The sequence below is a fragment of the Osmerus mordax genome, chromosome 18 (assembly GCF_038355195.1).
Source record: "Osmerus mordax isolate fOsmMor3 chromosome 18, fOsmMor3.pri, whole genome shotgun sequence".
NCBI classification, from domain to species: domain Eukaryota; kingdom Metazoa; phylum Chordata; class Actinopteri; order Osmeriformes; family Osmeridae; genus Osmerus; species Osmerus mordax.
The window spans coordinates 3,286,229-3,304,910 of NC_090067.1; the positions used below are offsets into that span (position 1 = coordinate 3,286,229).

At 49.2% G+C, this 18,682-nt stretch overlaps 1 protein-coding gene across 1 annotated transcript; it reads left to right on the forward strand.

The window, feature by feature from the left end:
• Positions 1-284: 284 nt before the first annotated feature.
• Positions 285-18,196, forward strand: dennd3a (DENN/MADD domain containing 3a). The gene is made up of 25 exons (XM_067255332.1): positions 285-462; positions 2,119-2,307; positions 2,517-2,787; positions 3,988-4,103; positions 4,227-4,345; positions 4,567-4,678; positions 5,650-5,769; positions 6,123-6,341; positions 6,865-6,980; positions 7,118-7,273; positions 7,474-7,570; positions 7,681-7,784; positions 8,065-8,246; positions 8,601-8,760; positions 8,971-9,341; positions 11,105-11,364; positions 11,651-11,821; positions 12,517-12,646; positions 13,379-13,486; positions 14,804-14,943; positions 15,875-16,035; positions 16,443-16,582; positions 16,947-17,065; positions 17,262-17,399; positions 17,611-18,196. Exons 2-25 carry the CDS (start codon positions 2,218-2,220, stop codon positions 17,809-17,811), a joined length of 3,801 nt encoding a protein of 1,266 aa, XP_067111433.1. The 5' UTR covers positions 285-462; positions 2,119-2,217; the 3' UTR covers positions 17,812-18,196.
• Positions 18,197-18,682: the final 486 nt, after the last annotated feature.

Sequence of the window (18,682 nt, forward strand, 5' to 3'; positions counted from 1 at the left end):
AACGTATAGGCTTCTGCAGTGAATTTAGAACCAAAACCAACACACATTCACAAGTTTGCGATTCTGATAGAAAGTGGGGTAAAGTGCAGAACGAAGCACATATCCAAACCTAAAGGTGCCTTATTTTACTATAATAGTTCATCGTTTTGTGTTTGTTTTACGATGCAAATGAATCACAACATAATTGGTTGAATTTTGAAACACCAAAGCAACCCACCAGAACAGGAAGTACGGGAACGAGCGCCCGTATTACAGCAACAGTCAGTCCGCTCTTCGGTCTCATGGATACAGTCTCGTCCTCTTCGCTCGCGGTTGCCAACACGGAGCATAACGTTTACTGAGCTCGCTACACCAGATTTAGACGGTGCTCTTTCCGTTTGTTAATCCATGAATGTAATTCGGATTTGACACTGTCGCTAATCCAAGACCGTGGTTGATGGAAACCTAATAGCCTAACTTCAGGTTGGTGAATTCACATTTCCATTAAATGACTGTAACAATTAGGGTAGCAAGCTATCATTGATCGCATTGTTTAAATAAAATAGGGGCTATTGGTTATTTAAAACATCGTAGGCTAATATAACAGACCCACTTTCTAAATTGCATATGCAGCCTATAGCCTATCATTCATTATTTTATCTCAACCTTCACTCAAAGTTTAGGTATTATTTAGGATACTTTTGTGACAAGACGCCGTACAGTAGCCTATGTTTCTGGTTTAAACAGTCACTGAGTTATAGCCTACACTGTTTAGCCTACCTGTCGACTCGTCAAACTATAAATAGTTCATAGTCAGGGGTCTTTTTTCCAGCATATCACAGAACAGGACGGGCCGGAGTTTCTGCGATCCTATCATACCGCATACAGTGTCGCGCTTTTCCGTGGCAAATCTGTGTCATGCGTACAGATTTACTGTCTATTCAATGCACATATTTAGTCTTGTATTATGGTATGTCTCCTTCTACTGGGCTTCCATTTGTCATGCAAATATTAACCGGCTGTGTGTGTGTGTGTGTGTGTGTTTAGTGTGTGATATCCATCACCTCTCACACTGCCAGGGGCTGTTTTACAGAACCGCTCAAATTTTCCTTCAGAGAATGAATGAAGTGAGTGTGTTTTCCATGACGTCTAGGCTAGGCTAGGCTAGGCAGTGGAGGCATAAAGCCATGGGGCCAGTCTGTCAGGCATGGTTGTGTGTTTCAGGCATGGTTGTGTGTTTCAGGCATGGTTGTGTGTTTCAGGCATGGTTGTGTGTTTCAAGTTTATCTGGTGTAAAAGTACAGTACGCTGGAATGCTTGGTCCTACCTCCTCTCAGTAGTGTGTGTTTTACGTTTAGATGTGATGTGGTGTGTGTTTGTATGTAATGTGTGTGTGTGTGTTTGAATATCTGATGTGGATGTGTACACATGATTTGTGTGTTTGTGTGGGTGTCAAACTGTGTGCTCCCCATGTTTCTGGGAGATGGTGCCCGTCTTCTCTGAGGGTCTAGGTTGGTTATAGATGCTGATCGGACGGCATTTTGCGTTTACAAATAAAGTTTGAGGTTTGATGGTCGATCCCTGTGTTCTGGAGCACGTCTCGTGTCGTGTCGTCTCCAGGGGAACGAGGAGCACATTCTCTCTGCCCCCTGGAACCGCTGGCTCAAACCTGCTGACACAGAGGATGTGATTGATGGGGGGAAACGTTGGAAACATGTGGAGATGGTTAGATGGTGTGATTTGGAAGGTTGGAGAGGGGGAGAGAGAGAGTTCCAGTGATGTTGGAGTGAAGTGTTTAGAGTGTTTCATATACTGTGTGCGTGTGTTACGTAAACAGTGTTGTGTGTAAGATTTAATGTGTGTATGAGTTACATATATAGTGTGTTACTTATACAGTGTTTGTGTAGAGTGCGTGTTTGCGAATGACTTACTAGCCTGAGTCATAATAACAATGCCCTGTACTGCATTTATACAATTTTAGCTTGTCTTTCTCGCACATCTGTAATTTGTAAGTCCCTACCTCATTTTGTATTTTGTGCCTTGTATTTCTGTGTAACGGCCCACCTGGTTAAAGGTTTTATTATTATTATTGTAATGTGTGTGTGTGTGTGTGTGTGTGTTCCTCCTGGGCCCTTGCAGGTCATGGTCCAGCAAACTGAGCTGCTGAGGAGAGGAGGAAGAAACGGAGGAAGAGGAGAGCAGTGAGTGAGTGTGTGTGTGTGTGTGTGTGTGTGTGTGATGGCAGCCATGGCAGATCTACCATCAGGTCTACTGGAGGCTTGTGTGGTGGTCGGAGCTTCCAGCGACAAACTGCAAGAACTCTACCAGGTACGACACCTCACACACACACACACACACACACACTTGAACAACCTCGTTTGTTTAGTCACATCCTGTTCAAATATGACCCAGGGGCAAACTTAACAAATCAAATGTGAGAAACTTCAACTCTAGAACTGAGAAGGTTTGTAGTTTATGAAACTGTGTGTGTGTGTGTATGTATGGTGTTTTTGTGTATTGTGTGTGTGTGTCCTCAGTTACACAAGCAGGGCAAGGTGAAAGAGCTCCCCCAGCTGGAGGCAGAGGTACTGCAGGTCTACGCCCCGCCCTTCGTTATCAAGGAAACCGGCGGCGAGGCGGGAGACCACGCCTTCAGCCGGGTCCAGAGGAGGCGGAGCTTCATCAAGAAGAAGAGGGAGCGGCCGGCCCCGCCCAACGGACAACCGGCCAATCACGGGGGGGCCACGGAGGATATCAGCGTTCCGAAAGACATTGACCTCATCGCTCTGCCACAGCTCTGTTTCCCTGGTAACAGCCTTCCCTACACCCCTTACCCCTACACCCCTACACCCCTAACTCCTACACTCTTGACCCCCACGTCTTTATCCCCTAGTGTTTTATAATGTTAGTGGTGTGTGTTTTTGTATTGTACTCTAAAGGACTTGAACAACCAATCTGAATCCCTATTCGACCAAAAATACATCCTTTACCTCGCCCCCCAAAGTTAGACGATAAAAATAGTTCAGGTGCACTTGATTTAACATTTGGTGCACCACCAAAGGCTGCACTGCAGTAATAACCCCTTGCTCCCTGGAGCCCGTAATGGGAACATTTTGCTGCAGCTTTAGCCTATCACAGCTGTCAAATGAGTCACGCTCCGATCATTTGATGTCATCCATGCCACCTAAGGCATGTTGGCGTGGATTCTGCAAAACGTGCCATGGAGGTAGGTGTTGAAAGGTTAGGGTGTGTCAGTAGGTGATGCTTGGAGGAAGAGTGATGGTGCTCCTCCTAACATGGTTCTTTTCAGAGATTGGAATCTATTTCCAAAACCACAATTCGAATACAGGCCATCCATCAGTCAACCAAGGTACATTTATTTATAGAGCTATATTTTACATTTAGTCATTTAGCAGACGCTCTTATCCAGAGCGACTTACAGTAAGTACAGGGACATTCCCCCCGAGGCAAGTAGGGTGAAGTGCCTTGCCCAAGGACACAACGTCAGTTGGCATGACCGGGAATCGAACTGGCAACCTTCGGATTACTAGCCCGATTCCCTAACCACTCAGCCATCTGACTCCCCCTATATACCATGTATAACACAAGGGCTTCCATTACATAAATGTTCAGGTTGTTTGAAACACAAGAGGTTAGCGCACTCATGTCTACTGTGTTACCTTGACTCAACACAGGATTGTTTTATGTTAGGAAATCCGTCATTAACCACAGTCAAGGTCTGGATGGGTCGCTGATGGGAAACTGTGACTGTTCCCTAAAGACCTGTCTCATCTCGCCATACAGTACACAACCCACATCTTGGAGTCAGTCTCACCGACTTCCAGATTATTTGCGAGAGCAAAATAGTAAATGATTGTAATTTTGCGAGTGTTACTCCAGTGCCATAGCTTGTACCCTAGAGCCTTAGCTGGTACCACTGTGCCTTTGTGGTTCCTTGCTTGCGCTCTACGTGTTTCATTGTGAGGATTCTCTTTCCCTATTGGCCAGGCGGTCTTCAGATAACCAATGAGCAGAAAGAAGATTCGTACCACTTCCTGGTCTTCACAGACGTATTGGGCAGCAGAACTCATGGAGTGGTTGTCCAGTACTACAGACCTATACAGGTACAACTTCTCCTTATGGTTCAGAACTACACACCTGTACAAGTACAAAAGCCATCTCCCCACGTTACTGACAGTTTGTGATTGGTTAGTTAAGCTGCTTTCCCATTGGCTGTTTGGTGTCAGGAGGGCGGGATCCAGAACGGCCAACGTTCGTCCTCCAAGTCCCGCCTGTACGCTTCGTACGCAGTGTGTGTCATCTCTAAGTACCCCTACTACAACGCTCTGAGGGACTGCCTCTCCTGGTGAGCACACACACACACACTCACAGACACACACGCAGACAAACACACCATCACACACCCCTTCTCTCTCACACACACTCAAATGCTGACTGACTGACTGGGTGAGACACGGTCTCTGTGAGGCTGGTTCGTGTGTGTCTGTGTGAGTGAGAGAGGGAGAGAGAGGGGGAGAGAGGGATAGAGAGAGAGAGTCTCACAGCGGTCTGCCTGTCTCTGTGCAGCTTGCTGGGCCATCTGAAGCCAGGCTGGACGTGTGACTGTGAGGAGAAGGTGAAGGAGTTCTCAGCCACACTGACCCTGGTCCCCATCCCCCCCCCTGGACATCTGCATGTGGTCAGTACCACACACACACACGCACACACACCTTATCTTAGGTTTGGTTATCATAAGCCCATCAGAAGAGTTGCTTCCTTAATAAAACAATAGCAATGTTCGTAGGAACAAATATGTTTTCAAATAGCTCTTCAGGGCAAGATGATTTATTCTTGACAGTGCAAAAAGTGAAAAATAGTAATACAAGTCAAATGAAGGTACACAGACTGTGATGAAGGCACAATGACCAAACGTGTTCTGGTCCAAAACAAAAGTCTCACAAAGGAGTACTGTTCCCCTCCTGTCCCAAATGAACCTCCCCTTTACACTCCTCCCAACCCCACACACATTCTGTGGAGTTACACACTCTGGGCGCCAAACAGCACAAGAAGGGACACTGCCCTTCATTCCCTGGACACGACAGGGGAACACGTCATGTTGTTGACGTGGAAAACACCATGTCATGGAGGAAAAAACAGTGATTTTGTAATTGGAGTTTTTCAGGGGGAAAAATCTTTGTGGTTCTACAGTGACCAGTTAACTCCCTGCAGTTCTCACACACACACACACACACAATCCAGGCTCCAAGGCAAGGCAGTGACAAGATACGGGGCCCATACGCCAAGTAACAAAGCAATTAATTAAAGAACTAAGGAAACCAACAAGAGAAATACTGTATTGAGTTGTGTCAGTCGCTAGGTCAGTGGTGTAGGTGAGTGTATGAGTGAGTCGTCAATGTGTAGAGTGTTGCCTGGTGTAGGCAACAGATCCAACAGCCACAAGAAGGTCTTCACAGGATGGATGAGTCAAAATATTCATGCTGTCGGTCGCAAGTTGTCGATTGGAGGAAGAGTAGCAGAATTCCTGTTGATGATTGGCTGATAAGAGTGTGAGACAGGGAAGTCCTTCCGGTAAGGCCCTGTCTGTCACGGAGAGAGAGAGAGAGACGGAATGGAGAAGACGTTAATGTGTTCTTCCTGGTGGCTGTGCAGGTGTTCAACATGAAGCCTCTCCAGGTGGTGCTGCCCTCCAGGGAGGACCAAGAGCGACCTGCTGTGGACCTGGACCTGCACCTGGCCTTCCTCTGCTTCAGGCCTGAACAGCTGCTACAGGTGAGTTCAGCCTGGCCCGGAGGAGCATAGCTTAGCCTAGCCTAGAGTGGCAAAGAATAGCATAGCTTATCTTAGTGTAGCCTAAAGTAGTATAGAGGGGCATCCCAGCCTAACCATGGGTAGCATAGCCTAGCCTAGCCTAGAGTAGCATAGAGTGGTCTAGAGCAGCATTGCCTATCTTAAAATAGCATAGACTAGCATAGCATAGAGAAGCATATCTTAGCCTAGCTTAGAGTAGCCCAGAGTAGCATCTTAGCCTAGCCCAACCTAGACGAGCCGAGCAGAATTGACCCTAACCTAGCATAGCATAGTTTAGCGTGATATAGCCTAACCTAGCCTGTGTATTGCTCCAGGTGCTGGCCAGCCTGCTGACGGAGCAGAGGGTGGTGTTGTTCTCCAGCGACTGGTCCCGGCTGACCCTGGTGTCCGAGGCCCTGCTGCTCTTCCTGCACCCCCTGTCCTGGCAGCACCCCTATGTGCCCGTCCTCTCCTGCCAGATGCTGGACTTCGTCATGGCGCCCACTGCCTACCTGATGGGATGCCACCTGCAGCACTATGAAGAGGTGGCAGCGGTGAGACTCTACTGGATTGGACTCTGCTCTAATGCTCCTTACTGTTACTCTTTAGTACTCTACTCTAGTATACTCTACTCTACTCTGTTCTTGCTGTACTGTGCTTCTATCTATTCTACTTTGCCGGGCTCTGCTCTATTCTGCTGAGACAGTGAGAGGGCTTTCAGCAGCCAGCTGGATGAGATGATGACATCAGCGATGACTGTGTGTGCGTGTGTGTTCCTGCTCAGAGAGGAGAGGGAATGTCTGGAGTAGTGATGGCTAAGCTGACTCTGGAGCCTGACTCATCACTCACTCACTCACACACACACACACACACACACTAAGGGATGTATGTGCTTTGTCTAGGTTCAGCTGAGCTCACTGGACCTCCTGGTCTATTGTTTCCCACGGTGATAGTGACAGGGTCATTATGGGATGAGGGAGGGTATTGTTTCTGTTCATCCCCTGGGCTTGCCATGTGTTATCTGGTGAGGGGTGTGTGGCTAATGTTTGTATGTGTGTGTGTGTGTGTGTGAGATAGGAGACTGAGGACCTGGTCCTAGTGAACATAGATGAGGGGTTGGTGGCGTGCAGCTGCTCAGAGACACTGGACCTGCCCGCCGTGCCTGATGCAGCCAGGGACTGCTTCATCTCCCGGTACACACACATGCCACACACACATATCTATATACACACGCACAGACACACACAGGAAGTGTATGTGTGGACTATGTGTGTGTGTATCTATGCATGTGTGTTTATGTGTACGTGTGTGTGTGTGTTTGTGCGTGCAGGGTGGGCACCCTCCAGATGCACTACGACCTGGAGCGGTGCCACCAGGGCGCCAGCACAGACGTAAACGAGCAGCGCTCCCGGCGCAGAGCCTGGCAGAGGAGGCTCAACGCCCAGATACTGAACATCACCCTGGAGCTAATCGTCAACATCTTCAGGTACACACTGCAGATTCCCTCTATACAGGAAGTCTAACCGACCCCTCAGGAACCCTACACAAAGACCAACCATACAGGAAGTGTAGCTTACGCTACAGCAATCTATTTAACCCTACAGGAAGTTGAACTAACCTTACAGGAAGTGTACGGGTGGTGTAACTGACCCTACAGGAAGTGATGTTGTAATGATGTGTCCCCAGGCAGGTCCAAGAGCATCTGAACTACGAACATCGAGTGTTTAACAGTGAGGAGTTCCTCAGGAGTAGAGAGCCTGCTGAACAGCCCTTCTACCGCAAGGTGCACACACACACACACGTCGACCACACACACGCCCACACCACACATACAGTATGTGCACTAAGCATGCACATGTGTTCCTGTGTGTGTGTGTGTGTGTGTGTGTATAGGTGCTGGACACACACATCTTCCACTCCTTCCTGAGGGATCGTCTGAACAGAAAGATGGACGCCTTCACTCGGCTTGAGCTCAGCTCACGGACAGAGGCGTACAGGTACACCCACACCCTCATCCACACACACACACACACACACAAACACCATTCTACTGTATATATACACACAAACACACACCCTCATCCACACACACACACACCATTATACTGTATATATACACACAAATACACACCCTCATCCACACACACACCATTATACTGTATACATACGCACAAACAAACACCCTCACACACCCATACCCAAACACACACCCTTAGATAAAAATACACACACAAACATCCTGATATACACTGTCACGGCCCCGTGTCGCCCCCCCAGACTGCGTGCGATGACGGAGTCGCCCCGCCGACCCACCATGCAGGAGGTGGCCCGCTCCTACACCAGCCCAGACACCCGGCTCAGCAGCAAGCTTGGCCACAGCATGCCCAACCTGGCAGGAGCCAGCCCCCCCACACTGCCCTTCAGACACGCCTCCCTCAAGAAGGTCAACCCCGACAGCGGTGAGGCCCGGGGCGAGGCCTCACTTCCTGTTTCTCCTCGGTGTGGTCTCTGATTGTGTTTCTGAAGCCCTCCTTTCTTCTCCTCTCCCTCTCTCTCTCTCTCTCTCTCTCTCTCTCTCTCTCTCTCTCTCTCTCTCTCTCTCTCTTCTCCTTTCTTCTCCTCTCTCTCTCTCTCTCTCTCCTCTCTCTCTCTCTCCTCTCTCTCTCTCTCTCCTCTCTCTCCTTTCTTCTCTCCTCTCTCTCTCCTCTCTCTCTCTCTCTCTCCTCTCTCTCCTTTCTTCTCTCCTCTCCCTCTCTCTCTCCTCTCTCTCCTCTCCTTTCTTCTCTCCTCTCCCTCTCTCTCTCCTCTCTCAGGACTGAAGATTCTCCAGAAACCCGTCAAGATATTCCGTCTCCCAGAGTTCCCTCCCCCGCTGGCGTACCACTACGTTCAGAACTACTACTCAGAGATGATCGCTCTGCTGGGGAGGGCCATCAACGCTGCCCCGCCCGAGGACTCCGCCCTTCTGGCCAGGTGTGTGCGTGGGGGGGTTCCGACGTGTGTGTGGGTTGGGGTCTCTGCCCACCTCGCCGTTATAGGCCCTCAGAAACACAAGCAGAACTAAACATGTGTAGCTGAACACAGCAACTCCTGCGGTACCACAGCTACGCGTCTAGCGACGAGCTAAATCCCTCGGGCAGAGAAGCGTTGCGTGACGCCACAAATCTCCCCCCCCCCCCCCAGGTATCACTACCTCAGGGGCCTGGTGTGCTCCGTGGCCGGACGTCGCCTTGACGCCCTGGACGACTTCCAGACGCTCTACAAGACGGACACGGACATCTTCCCCGCCGCGCTGGTCACCGCGTTGGTCGACTCGCTCCCGGAGGCGGAGCGGGGGCAGACAGAGCGCCGGCCGGAGCTCCAGCGCCTCATCAGCCGCGTCAAGAGGGACACGGAGCAGGAGCGCGCCCTCCACGGCGACCAGGGGGCCGTCAAGCGCTTCCAGCTGCCGAAAAAGCACATGCACCTGGAGCAGTTTGTGAGGCATGTGCAGGAGTCTGGCATCGTCAAGGACCAGGGCACCATCCTCAGGCTGTTTGATGCCCTCACTGTAGGTAAGGATGGAGTCACTACTGGCACCGGGCCCATAGAGTAGACACTCATACATACGTATAGAGTTACTGTAGGGGTAGTTACTCAGATATATAGAGCTACTGTTAGAGTAGACACTCGTAGATATAGACTTACCGTTTGAGTAGACACTCATAGATATAGAGTTACTGTTAGAGTAGATACTCATACATATAGAGTTACCGTTTGAGTAGACACTCATAGATATAGAGTTACTGTTAGAGTAGATACTCATAGATATATGTAAACTATCCACTGGTTACTGTGCCTGTGAAGGTTGGGGCACACAAGCACTCTGGAGTCTTCTCATGCTTCGAAAACTGCTAAACTGTTGTAAGCCTGAATAGTATCAAACATAATATTACTGACTTGACAATAACAGTAATGTCAGGTTTTTGGACCCGACAGGGAGAGGAGGAATTCATGGGATTGTGGTCAGCAAACCATGTTTATGTGATTGTTCCTCCAAAGGTTATTCTGATCGGAACATGAAGATCAAGTCACTTCAACAATAATCACCAGAAATGGTTTTGAAATCTCTTGTGTTCCTGTCACTTCAGATGACAGGCTGCTTATCTCAACCAACCAGTCTGACAACTTGACTCTCAGATTTTGCCAGCTGGTTTTGGAATCTTGGAAGTCAGGTCAACATTCCATCTCAGATGAGACGATTCCAGGTCCAATCAGACTGTGTGTGCGTGACCTCAGCTGGAGTTTACTGTAGTGTTCAACACTTAAAGGGTTCAGTGTTGCGTAGTCTGGGAATTACCCCACTGATTTCTATGAGTCATTCTGCTCCTCTCCCCCCCCCCCCACGCCTCCCAGATGATGTGGAGGGGGCTGGCTCCCAGTCTGTCTTTTATCTTGACTCCAACCTGGAGGGTAAGATCTTTTCATTCCCCCCCCACGTAGTGTGTGCTGTGGTGTTTGGTCCTTACCTCACGTGTGTGTGTGATGGCGTTCGTGTGTGCGTGTTCACCTCACTATCCACCATTCCAAGGAGTTTCTGTATTTGTGTGTTCTGTATTTACACTGGTTCTCTGTCTGTTGACACTTGGTAACAAAGACAGAACATAAACACGGCTACAGATAAGACACACACATATATGGACAGCCAGCTACACACCCAGCTACAATCAAAGCTCAACTCTCCACCCAGGAATGTAAAGACAGCTTCTAGACGTTTCTGTTAGAACAGAGAGTTCTCTGGTTAATCATTCCCTCACTGCTGCCAGAGAACCTCCTTCGAGAGGGGGAGGGAGGAAGAGAGGGGTGGGAGGGAAAGCGAGGGAGAGGATGGGGGGAGGGAGGGAGGGACAGAGAAGAGGTAGAGAGGGAGATGGTAGTCTTATCATCAGCATGTGTGTGCAACATTCCTCACGCATTCCACACAACGTTTACGTTTGACACACTGAGGGTGTGACTGAGTGTATGTGTGTGTGTGTGTGTGTGTGTGTAGGAAAATAATTGTTGTGCCTTTGCGATAGTGTGTGCGTGTGTTTGTGTGTGAATTATCGTTGTGTCAATATCTCCAGTGAATTACAACGTGCTGTAGAAGGATGTTGTTGTAGAGTCGGTTGTTCCTTCCTGTCCAAGAACTGGCTGACCAATAGGGTGCCAGTCAACTGTGGTAGACCCATAAGCATTAGTAAAGAGTTATGTGTGTAAAGATTGGTTTGTGTTTCTACGTGCGTACTTGTGTGTGTGTATGTGTGCGTTTGTGAATGTTACGTGTGTGTGTGTCCAGGCCAGCAGAAACAGGTGGATCCAGAGCTGTTCCGCGTGTTCTACACCTTCTGGAAGGAGACGGAAGCGGAGGCCCAGGAAGTGGCGCTCCCTGCCGGCGTGGTGGAGCAGCTGGAGGCTAGCGAGTGCGTGTTCAAGCTCTCCTCCTCCGTCAAGACGTCCCGCGGCGTGGGCAAGATCGCCATGACGCAGCGCAGGCTCTTCCTGCTGACCGGAGGACGGCCGGGCTTCCTGGAGATCAGCAAGTTCAGGGATATCGAGGTGAGAGGGCCGGCCGGGACTACTTCCTGTATGGTGTGCTTGTGTGAAGGTTTGTGCGTGTATGTGTTTCTGTGTTTGTGTGTGTGTGTGTGTGAAGGGGTGCGTGTGTTTCACAAGGAGAGTGTTCCTGGGTGTGAAGGTGTGTCTGATGATGTGTGAAAGTGTGTGTTCCTGTGTCTGTGTCAGGAGGTGAAGGTGTGTGTGTGAAGGTCTGTGTGCTCCTGTGAGTGTGAAGGTGTGTGTGGAGGTGTGTGTTCCTGTGTTTGAAACTGTGTGTGTGTGTCAGGAGGTGAAGATCTCTTCGGCTGCGTTCCTGCTGCTGCGGATCCCCACCCTGAGGATCCGCTCTCTGGGCAGGAAGGTGGTGTTCGAGGCCAACCTGAAGGGCGAGTCCGAGCTGTGGAACCTCATGGTGAAGGAGATGTGGGGCGGACGCAAGATGGCCGACGAGCACAAGGTCCGTGTGTGGGAGGGGAGGGAGGTGTGTGTGTGTGTGTGTGTGTGGGAGAGGAGGGAGGTGTGTGTGTGTGTGTGTGGGAGGGGAGGGAAGGAGGGAGGTGTGTGTGTGTGGGAGAGGAGGGAGGGGTTTGTGTGTGTGTGTGGGAGAGGAGGGAGGGATTTGTGTGTGTGTGTGGGAGAGGAGGGAGGGGTTTGTGTGTGTGGGTGGGAGGGAGAGGAGGGAGGGGTGTGTGTGTGTGTGGGAGAGGAGGGAGGGGTGTGTGTGTAATGACTCTTATTGAGAGACTTGTTGCTCTTGTTGGTTAGTTGTAACTGATTTAAAATTCTTGTGCTCGCTGTGAAATATTTTTACTGTTGCTCGTTGTTATGATCAGTGACCTATGCACTTTTGTAAAGCTCTCTCTTGGAAGTCGCTTTGGATAAAAGCGTCTGCTGAATGAATAAATGTAAATGTAATGTAAATGTATGTAGGCGTTTTATAGAGGAAGCTGTTTGGACTGGGTCCAGCATGAACAACAGAAAACACGCCATCGAAACTCCCCCTGCTAATGGCATGTCACACACACACACACACACACCACTGTTCTATGGTATATGAAGCGTGTGGAATGTGGAGCCTCATCTATATGCATCTACACATGAATAACCAGGATTTACCTCTGTCTCCCTACACTCCCCCCCACCCCCACCCAGGACCCCCAGTTCATGCAGCAGGCCCTGACTAACTCTCTGCTCATGGATGCAGTGGTGGGCTGCCTGCAAAGCACCAGGGCCATCTACGCTGCCTCCAAACTAGCCTACTTTGACAAGATGAAGACAGAGGGTACACACACACACACACACTCACGCCCACACACTTTGTTTACACTGAACCAAACAAAGCCGGCATAAGGCCACTCCATGAGTGATTTTACATGGCAGGCCTGCGTTCCAGAATCAGTGTGGTTATTAGAGTGTGTAGTGGTTGTCCCTTTTCCACAGACATGATTCAGCTCTGTGACTGCCTCCACTGCCGGCTTCATGCTGGTTCAACAATGACTCCTCATTCTATGTTGGTAACTTTGACACGGAACTGTGAGGCGGCGTAGAGGCGCACAATAGCCTTGAACAGGCTGTGTAAGAGGAGCTTCACTGGCATTCTCATTGTCAGTCTGGGTGTAATGTTCTTACTGCAGGGAATGGTCTTCAATCTGACCTAAAAGTGCCTTGTTATGTAGGTATCTGCATTGTTTAGAGATGCAACACACAGGAATACATTGCCTGCTACCGCTCAGATGGCTCAGATGGCTGAGTGGTGAGGGAATCGGGCTAGTAATCCGAAGGTTGCCAGTTCGATTCCCGGTCATGCCAACTCACGTTGTGTCCTGGGGCAAAGCACTTCACCCTACTTGCCTCGGGGGTATGTCCCTGTACTTACTGTAAGTCGCTCTGGATAAGAGCGTCTGCTAAATGACTAAATGTAAATGTGCTAATCTGGACTGACCTGTCCTTTATGTGCGTGTGTGTGTGCGTGTGTGTGTGTGTGTGACGTGTGTTTGCGTGTGCGTGCGTGTAGTACCAATGATGGTTCCCAAAACCACGGCAGAGACTCTGAAGCACAAGATCAACCCCTCCCTGGATCTGACCTCCGCACAGGCTGTGGATGTTCTACTCTACACACCAGGTACACACACACACACATACACACCAGGTACACACACACACTCATACACACCAGGTACACACACACTCATACACACCAGGTACACACACACACACTCATACACACCAGGTACACACACACACACACACTCATACACACCAGGTACACACACACACTCATACACACCAGGTACACACACACACACTCATACACACCAGGTACACACACACACTCATACACACCAGGTACACACACACACTCATACACACAAGGTACACACACACACACACACTCGCACACACACACTCGTACACAAACACACACATTAACACACGCACGCACAAAAGCTAGGAGGAGAGGGGGGGAATCTGTGTACAGTATGTGTCTGTGTCACGCGCACGCATACATACATACACAGGCACATACTGTACACACTCTTTACATTCTGAGCGGCGGCGCCCTCGAGGATGGCAAGATCGCCATGTGGAAGTCGCTTTGGATAAAAGCGTCTGCTAAATGAATAAATGTAAATGTAAATGTAAAGTGGAGTAATAAGTGCAGAACCATGTGTTTCACTACCTGCATTCCACTTCCTCTTTACAGCCCAGTTACCCAACCTCTCCTCCACCCGAATCTCCTTCCTCTGGCCCCTTCTCCGGTTCATCCTCTTTCATCTACTCATATTATTTCTCCCCCTCTCCTCCTTTCTCTTCCTCTCCTCCTCCTCCTCCTCTTCCTCTCCTCCTTCTATAAGTTTAAGAGGTGGTAGTTACTGGAAGGTTGTTTATTAGAAAGATATGTTTCCTGTGAGGTGTCTATCTAGCTCCAGGGGTTGGCTTGAACCAGTCATGCTAGTTAACTGCTAGCATATGTGGATCTGTAGTGAGAGAACCAGCCATGCTAGCTAGCTGCTAGCTAGCTGTGGTTCTATAGGGAAAGTTGGAACAGTCCTGTTGGTAGTTTTCGAGAACAACTGAGAGTAGACAGGAACACAGAGAGACATTCAAGTCCCACGTCTGAATGTAGGTCACACACAAGTGTTTGGATGCCTTCCAGGTCACTCCCACTCCTCTCTTCTCTCTCTCTCCTTTCTTCCATCCTCTCTTAATTCATTACACTCCCTCACTCACTCCTTTTGAGCAGACCAGCCCCACTCCTCGTGCAACTCCTCCACCTCCTTCCCCCCTCTCTCTCTCTCTCTCTCTCTCTCTCTCTCTCTCTCTCTCTCTCTCTCTCTCTCTCTCTCTCTCTCTCTCTCTCTTTCCCTCCCTCCTCCCTCCCTTCTTGTGTGTGTAACTACTTAACAGTGTGTGTGTGTGTATCCGTGTGTGTCCTCAGGCCAGCTGGGGGGGGGCGACTCGGAGGGAGACGGGAACCCCAAGCTGTGGGTTGCCCTTAGCAATGGGAAGGTGGTGGTTTTTGACGCAGCCAGCTGGTCCATGCTGCAGACCTGCGTCCAAGCAGGCTCCGCCCCCCTGGTGAGAACACCCTCTGGAGGGAGGGGTGATAGAAGACAGATGTGTGGACAGCGGAAAAGAGAGAGAGAGAGGGAGAGGGAGGGAAAGGGAGGGTTAGAGAGAGACGGGGAGATCGGAGAAGAGTGTTTTCGATACAGCGAGAGGTGGAGAGTGAGAGGGAGGGGGGAGTAGGAGGAGAGAGAGACAGTTGGAGAGAGACATAAAAAAGGAACTGAAATTAGATTTACGAGTGACGTTTCCACAAAGTGGCAGCTGCAATAAAAACACCCGACTCAGAAACTGCTGAGTGATTTAGGGATTCCGACTTGAGAGAGCAGATAAAGAGTTCTCCATATACTGTGGTCATTTAGCAGAAGCTTCTACTCAAAAAGAGACATATGGAGGGGGGGATTATAACGTGTGGCCTTTTGATCTGTAGTCAACTGCTCTACCACTGAGCTATACCCATCCCCATGCTCTACCACTGAGCTATACCCATCCCCATGCTCTACCACTGAGCTATACCCATCCCCATGCTCTACCACTGAGCTATACCCATCCCCATGCTCTACCACTGAGCTATAAACATCTCCCAAAGAGATCCCTCGCTGTGGTCAGTTAACATCTCTGTGTTGAGTCACATGAACCATAATGAGTAGCAGAGGGGTGTAGAATTCCAGACATCTCAGGAGACTACTCAGAGAACTCCCTCTCGTGGCAGCTGAACTATACTATACCACTGTTAAACATGTCTGAAGCCTGAATACTTTGATCATTTTAGTCCTTTTATCATTTAGGTCAGTAAATCAAGTTAAAAATATCAAGTACAATGTTGTTACATTTGAGCATTGTTTATGGTATCATTGTTAGAGTCAACACACATAATATGATTCAATCCACTGTATGAATACTGAGATGGCTAGGATCAAACTGACTGCTGTTGTCCCTGCAGAACTGCATGCTGGGAGTGGACAGTGGGCAGGTGTGGGTGGGCTCCCAGGACTCCGTCATCTACATCATCAGCACGAGGAGCATGTCATGTAACAAGCAACTGACCGACCACCGGGCCGAGGTCACGGGCCTGGCCCTGGGGGAACGCTCCGAGAGATACAGGTGCACGTCACATGACACATCTTACTCATTCAACAAGACAAACAGTGTATTCAGAAAGCACAGTGGAAAATCAAGGATCAGAAGTGTGTAGTTCTAGCAGTATTTCGGTGGTCAGCGTCAAGGAACGATATGTATTTATCAGGTAAGAATGGAGACAATAACATCGACAACACAATACAGTGCAACAATAACATCTACAGTAATACTTAGTACAATGCAGTAAGGACAATGCGGCAAGGTAAGAACAAGGTGGATGCATAAGTAGATTACATAAAATCTGTGATGCAAGGGTGCAGGGCGCAGTGGAACAGATTAGAGGCTCAATCCCTTTAGTCCCATATATATATATATATAAAACGTATATTCTCTATATCCCCTCTCCCCCACCCCTGTGGTTCCGGCGGCAGCCCCAAGGTGGCGTACTCATGTGGGGCGGACGGCATGGTGATGGCGTGGGACGTGGCGTCCCTGCAAATCAGGAAGAAGTTCCATCTCTCCTGTGACCGTCTGCAGTCCCTGCAGCTCTGCAGGGGGGCGCTCTGGTGCTGTGAGTACCGGGACTAAACTACCTAGATACGACTTCCACACAAACCCTACATGACCTCCACACGACCCCTAAATGAGCTCCACATGACCCCTACATGACCTCCACACGACCCCTACATGACCTCCACACGACCCCTACATGACCTCCACACGACCCATAAATGAGCTCCACATGACCCCTACATGACCTCTACACAACCACTAAGCAACTGTGTATTGATCACTTAGGTTATTTAAGGTTGCATTGTTTTTATTTACGTTTTGTGTTTTTTAAGTACCTCTCTGCTCTGTTGGGGAAGCCTGGAAATCAAGCATTTCATAGTCAATAAATGAGCATGTGACCATAAAGTTGGGTGGGTGTGCAGGTGCCAGGGACTGTGTGATGGAGGTTTTGAAGACGGGCAGTGTGAACCGCAGGACGGCTCTTCCAGAGCAGACCAGAGGATCCACATCAGCCTTCAGCTGGCTGCTCATGCTGCCTGAGGTACACCAGCTGGAGGACTGGGGATCACACAAGAATTGAGAGCACTGTTTTTCAAATTTAAATGTCTTTTGTAATGTAAACTTTTACAGTTTAAAGTCTAAGTTGTGTGTGTGTGTGTGTGTGTGTGTGTGTGTGTGTGTGTGCGCGTGTGTGTGTGTGTGTGTGTGTGTGTGTGTGTGTGTGTGTGCGTGCGTAGCTGGAGCAGCTGTGGACGGCGTGTGTGGACTCGGGGGAGGTGTGTGTGTGGCTCCTCACCGAGCTCTCCAAGCCCTTCCATAGAATTCTACTCCCAGAATGCACTGGGGTCACCTGCATGATCAGGGTCAAGAACCAGGTAACCTTCCCTCTGCTGAGTCAGTTCACCTTCTGGCTCACATCAGGCTAACTAGCAGGCCAACATAAGGCTAGCTGACAGGCTAACATCAAGCTAACTAGTAGGAGAACATCAGGCTAACTAACAGGCTAGCTACAGATGAATTAAACATTGTCAAAGCCATAGAGGAGGTGTTCTGGTTTTGAACTCTGTGTCCTCCCCGCTGGTGCAGGTCTGGGTGGGGGGCCGGGGCAGGAGCGGGGGGAAGACCCGGGGGAAGACCTTCGTGCTGGACCCAGAGCGCCACCTGGTGGAGAAGGAGCTGGTTGCCCACAACGACACCGTGCAGACGTTGTGCTCCGCGGAAGACCGCTATGTTCTGAGCGGCGCCGCCCGCGAGGATGGCAAGATCGCCATCTGGAAGGTGGAGTAGAGTAGCACAGTAACCTACTGGTGGCTGAAGGATAGAAACACACTGCCACTGCCCCCTGGTGGTAGGACTACCACAGCTAAGGGGTAGTGCCGGCAGCAGGGAGAATTTGTACTTCTCAGATATTGCCATGGTAAACTCTTGCTGCTCTTTAAGTGTTTATTCACCTGACTTAGGCCTTATCAGATGTAGGAATGTTTAGATATTGTGTCCAGTGTAACAAAACTACAGACTGTATTTATATATGACTTAGCACTGTACATGGACCTTTTTATATATTCAAGCACTCTTATTGAAACTAAATCTGTTGTAGATGTAGTACTTACATTTTTGTTTAATGTATTTTCTAACCATGTTGAATGAAGGACAATAAAGAACGTTTAATATATTTATTATAGTTTGTTTCATATATAATTAGGTGTATAGAAAATTCAGCTGTGGGTTTTAAGATGACCTTTGACCCCTGGTCACCATGAGGAGGACTGACATGACAGATGTTTGTATTTACCAGCTCGTTAATAAATGAAGCACGGGAAGAAATCGAAGTGTATCTGAGCTGAATTGGTAAAACTCTCTCCTCAGTATAAATACCTCTCACCTGCGCCATGGAAGAGCTAGCTTTTCGGTGGCCTAGCTGGTTAAAGCGGTGTTTGTAACGTTTGTGGTCGCGTTGGCAAGTCAGAGAACCTGAGTTTGACCAGTACGGATAAAGATCGGGAGGAAGCGACACTGACGAGCACCGTTACATAAACGACTCACATTATATATACAGCCCTTGTTGTCACAGAGGGCTTCATAGAAGCCCACAGATCAGCACCAATAACCAACATAAACCCTCAGAGAAGACAAGGAAAAACTCAGAACAAAATGGCAG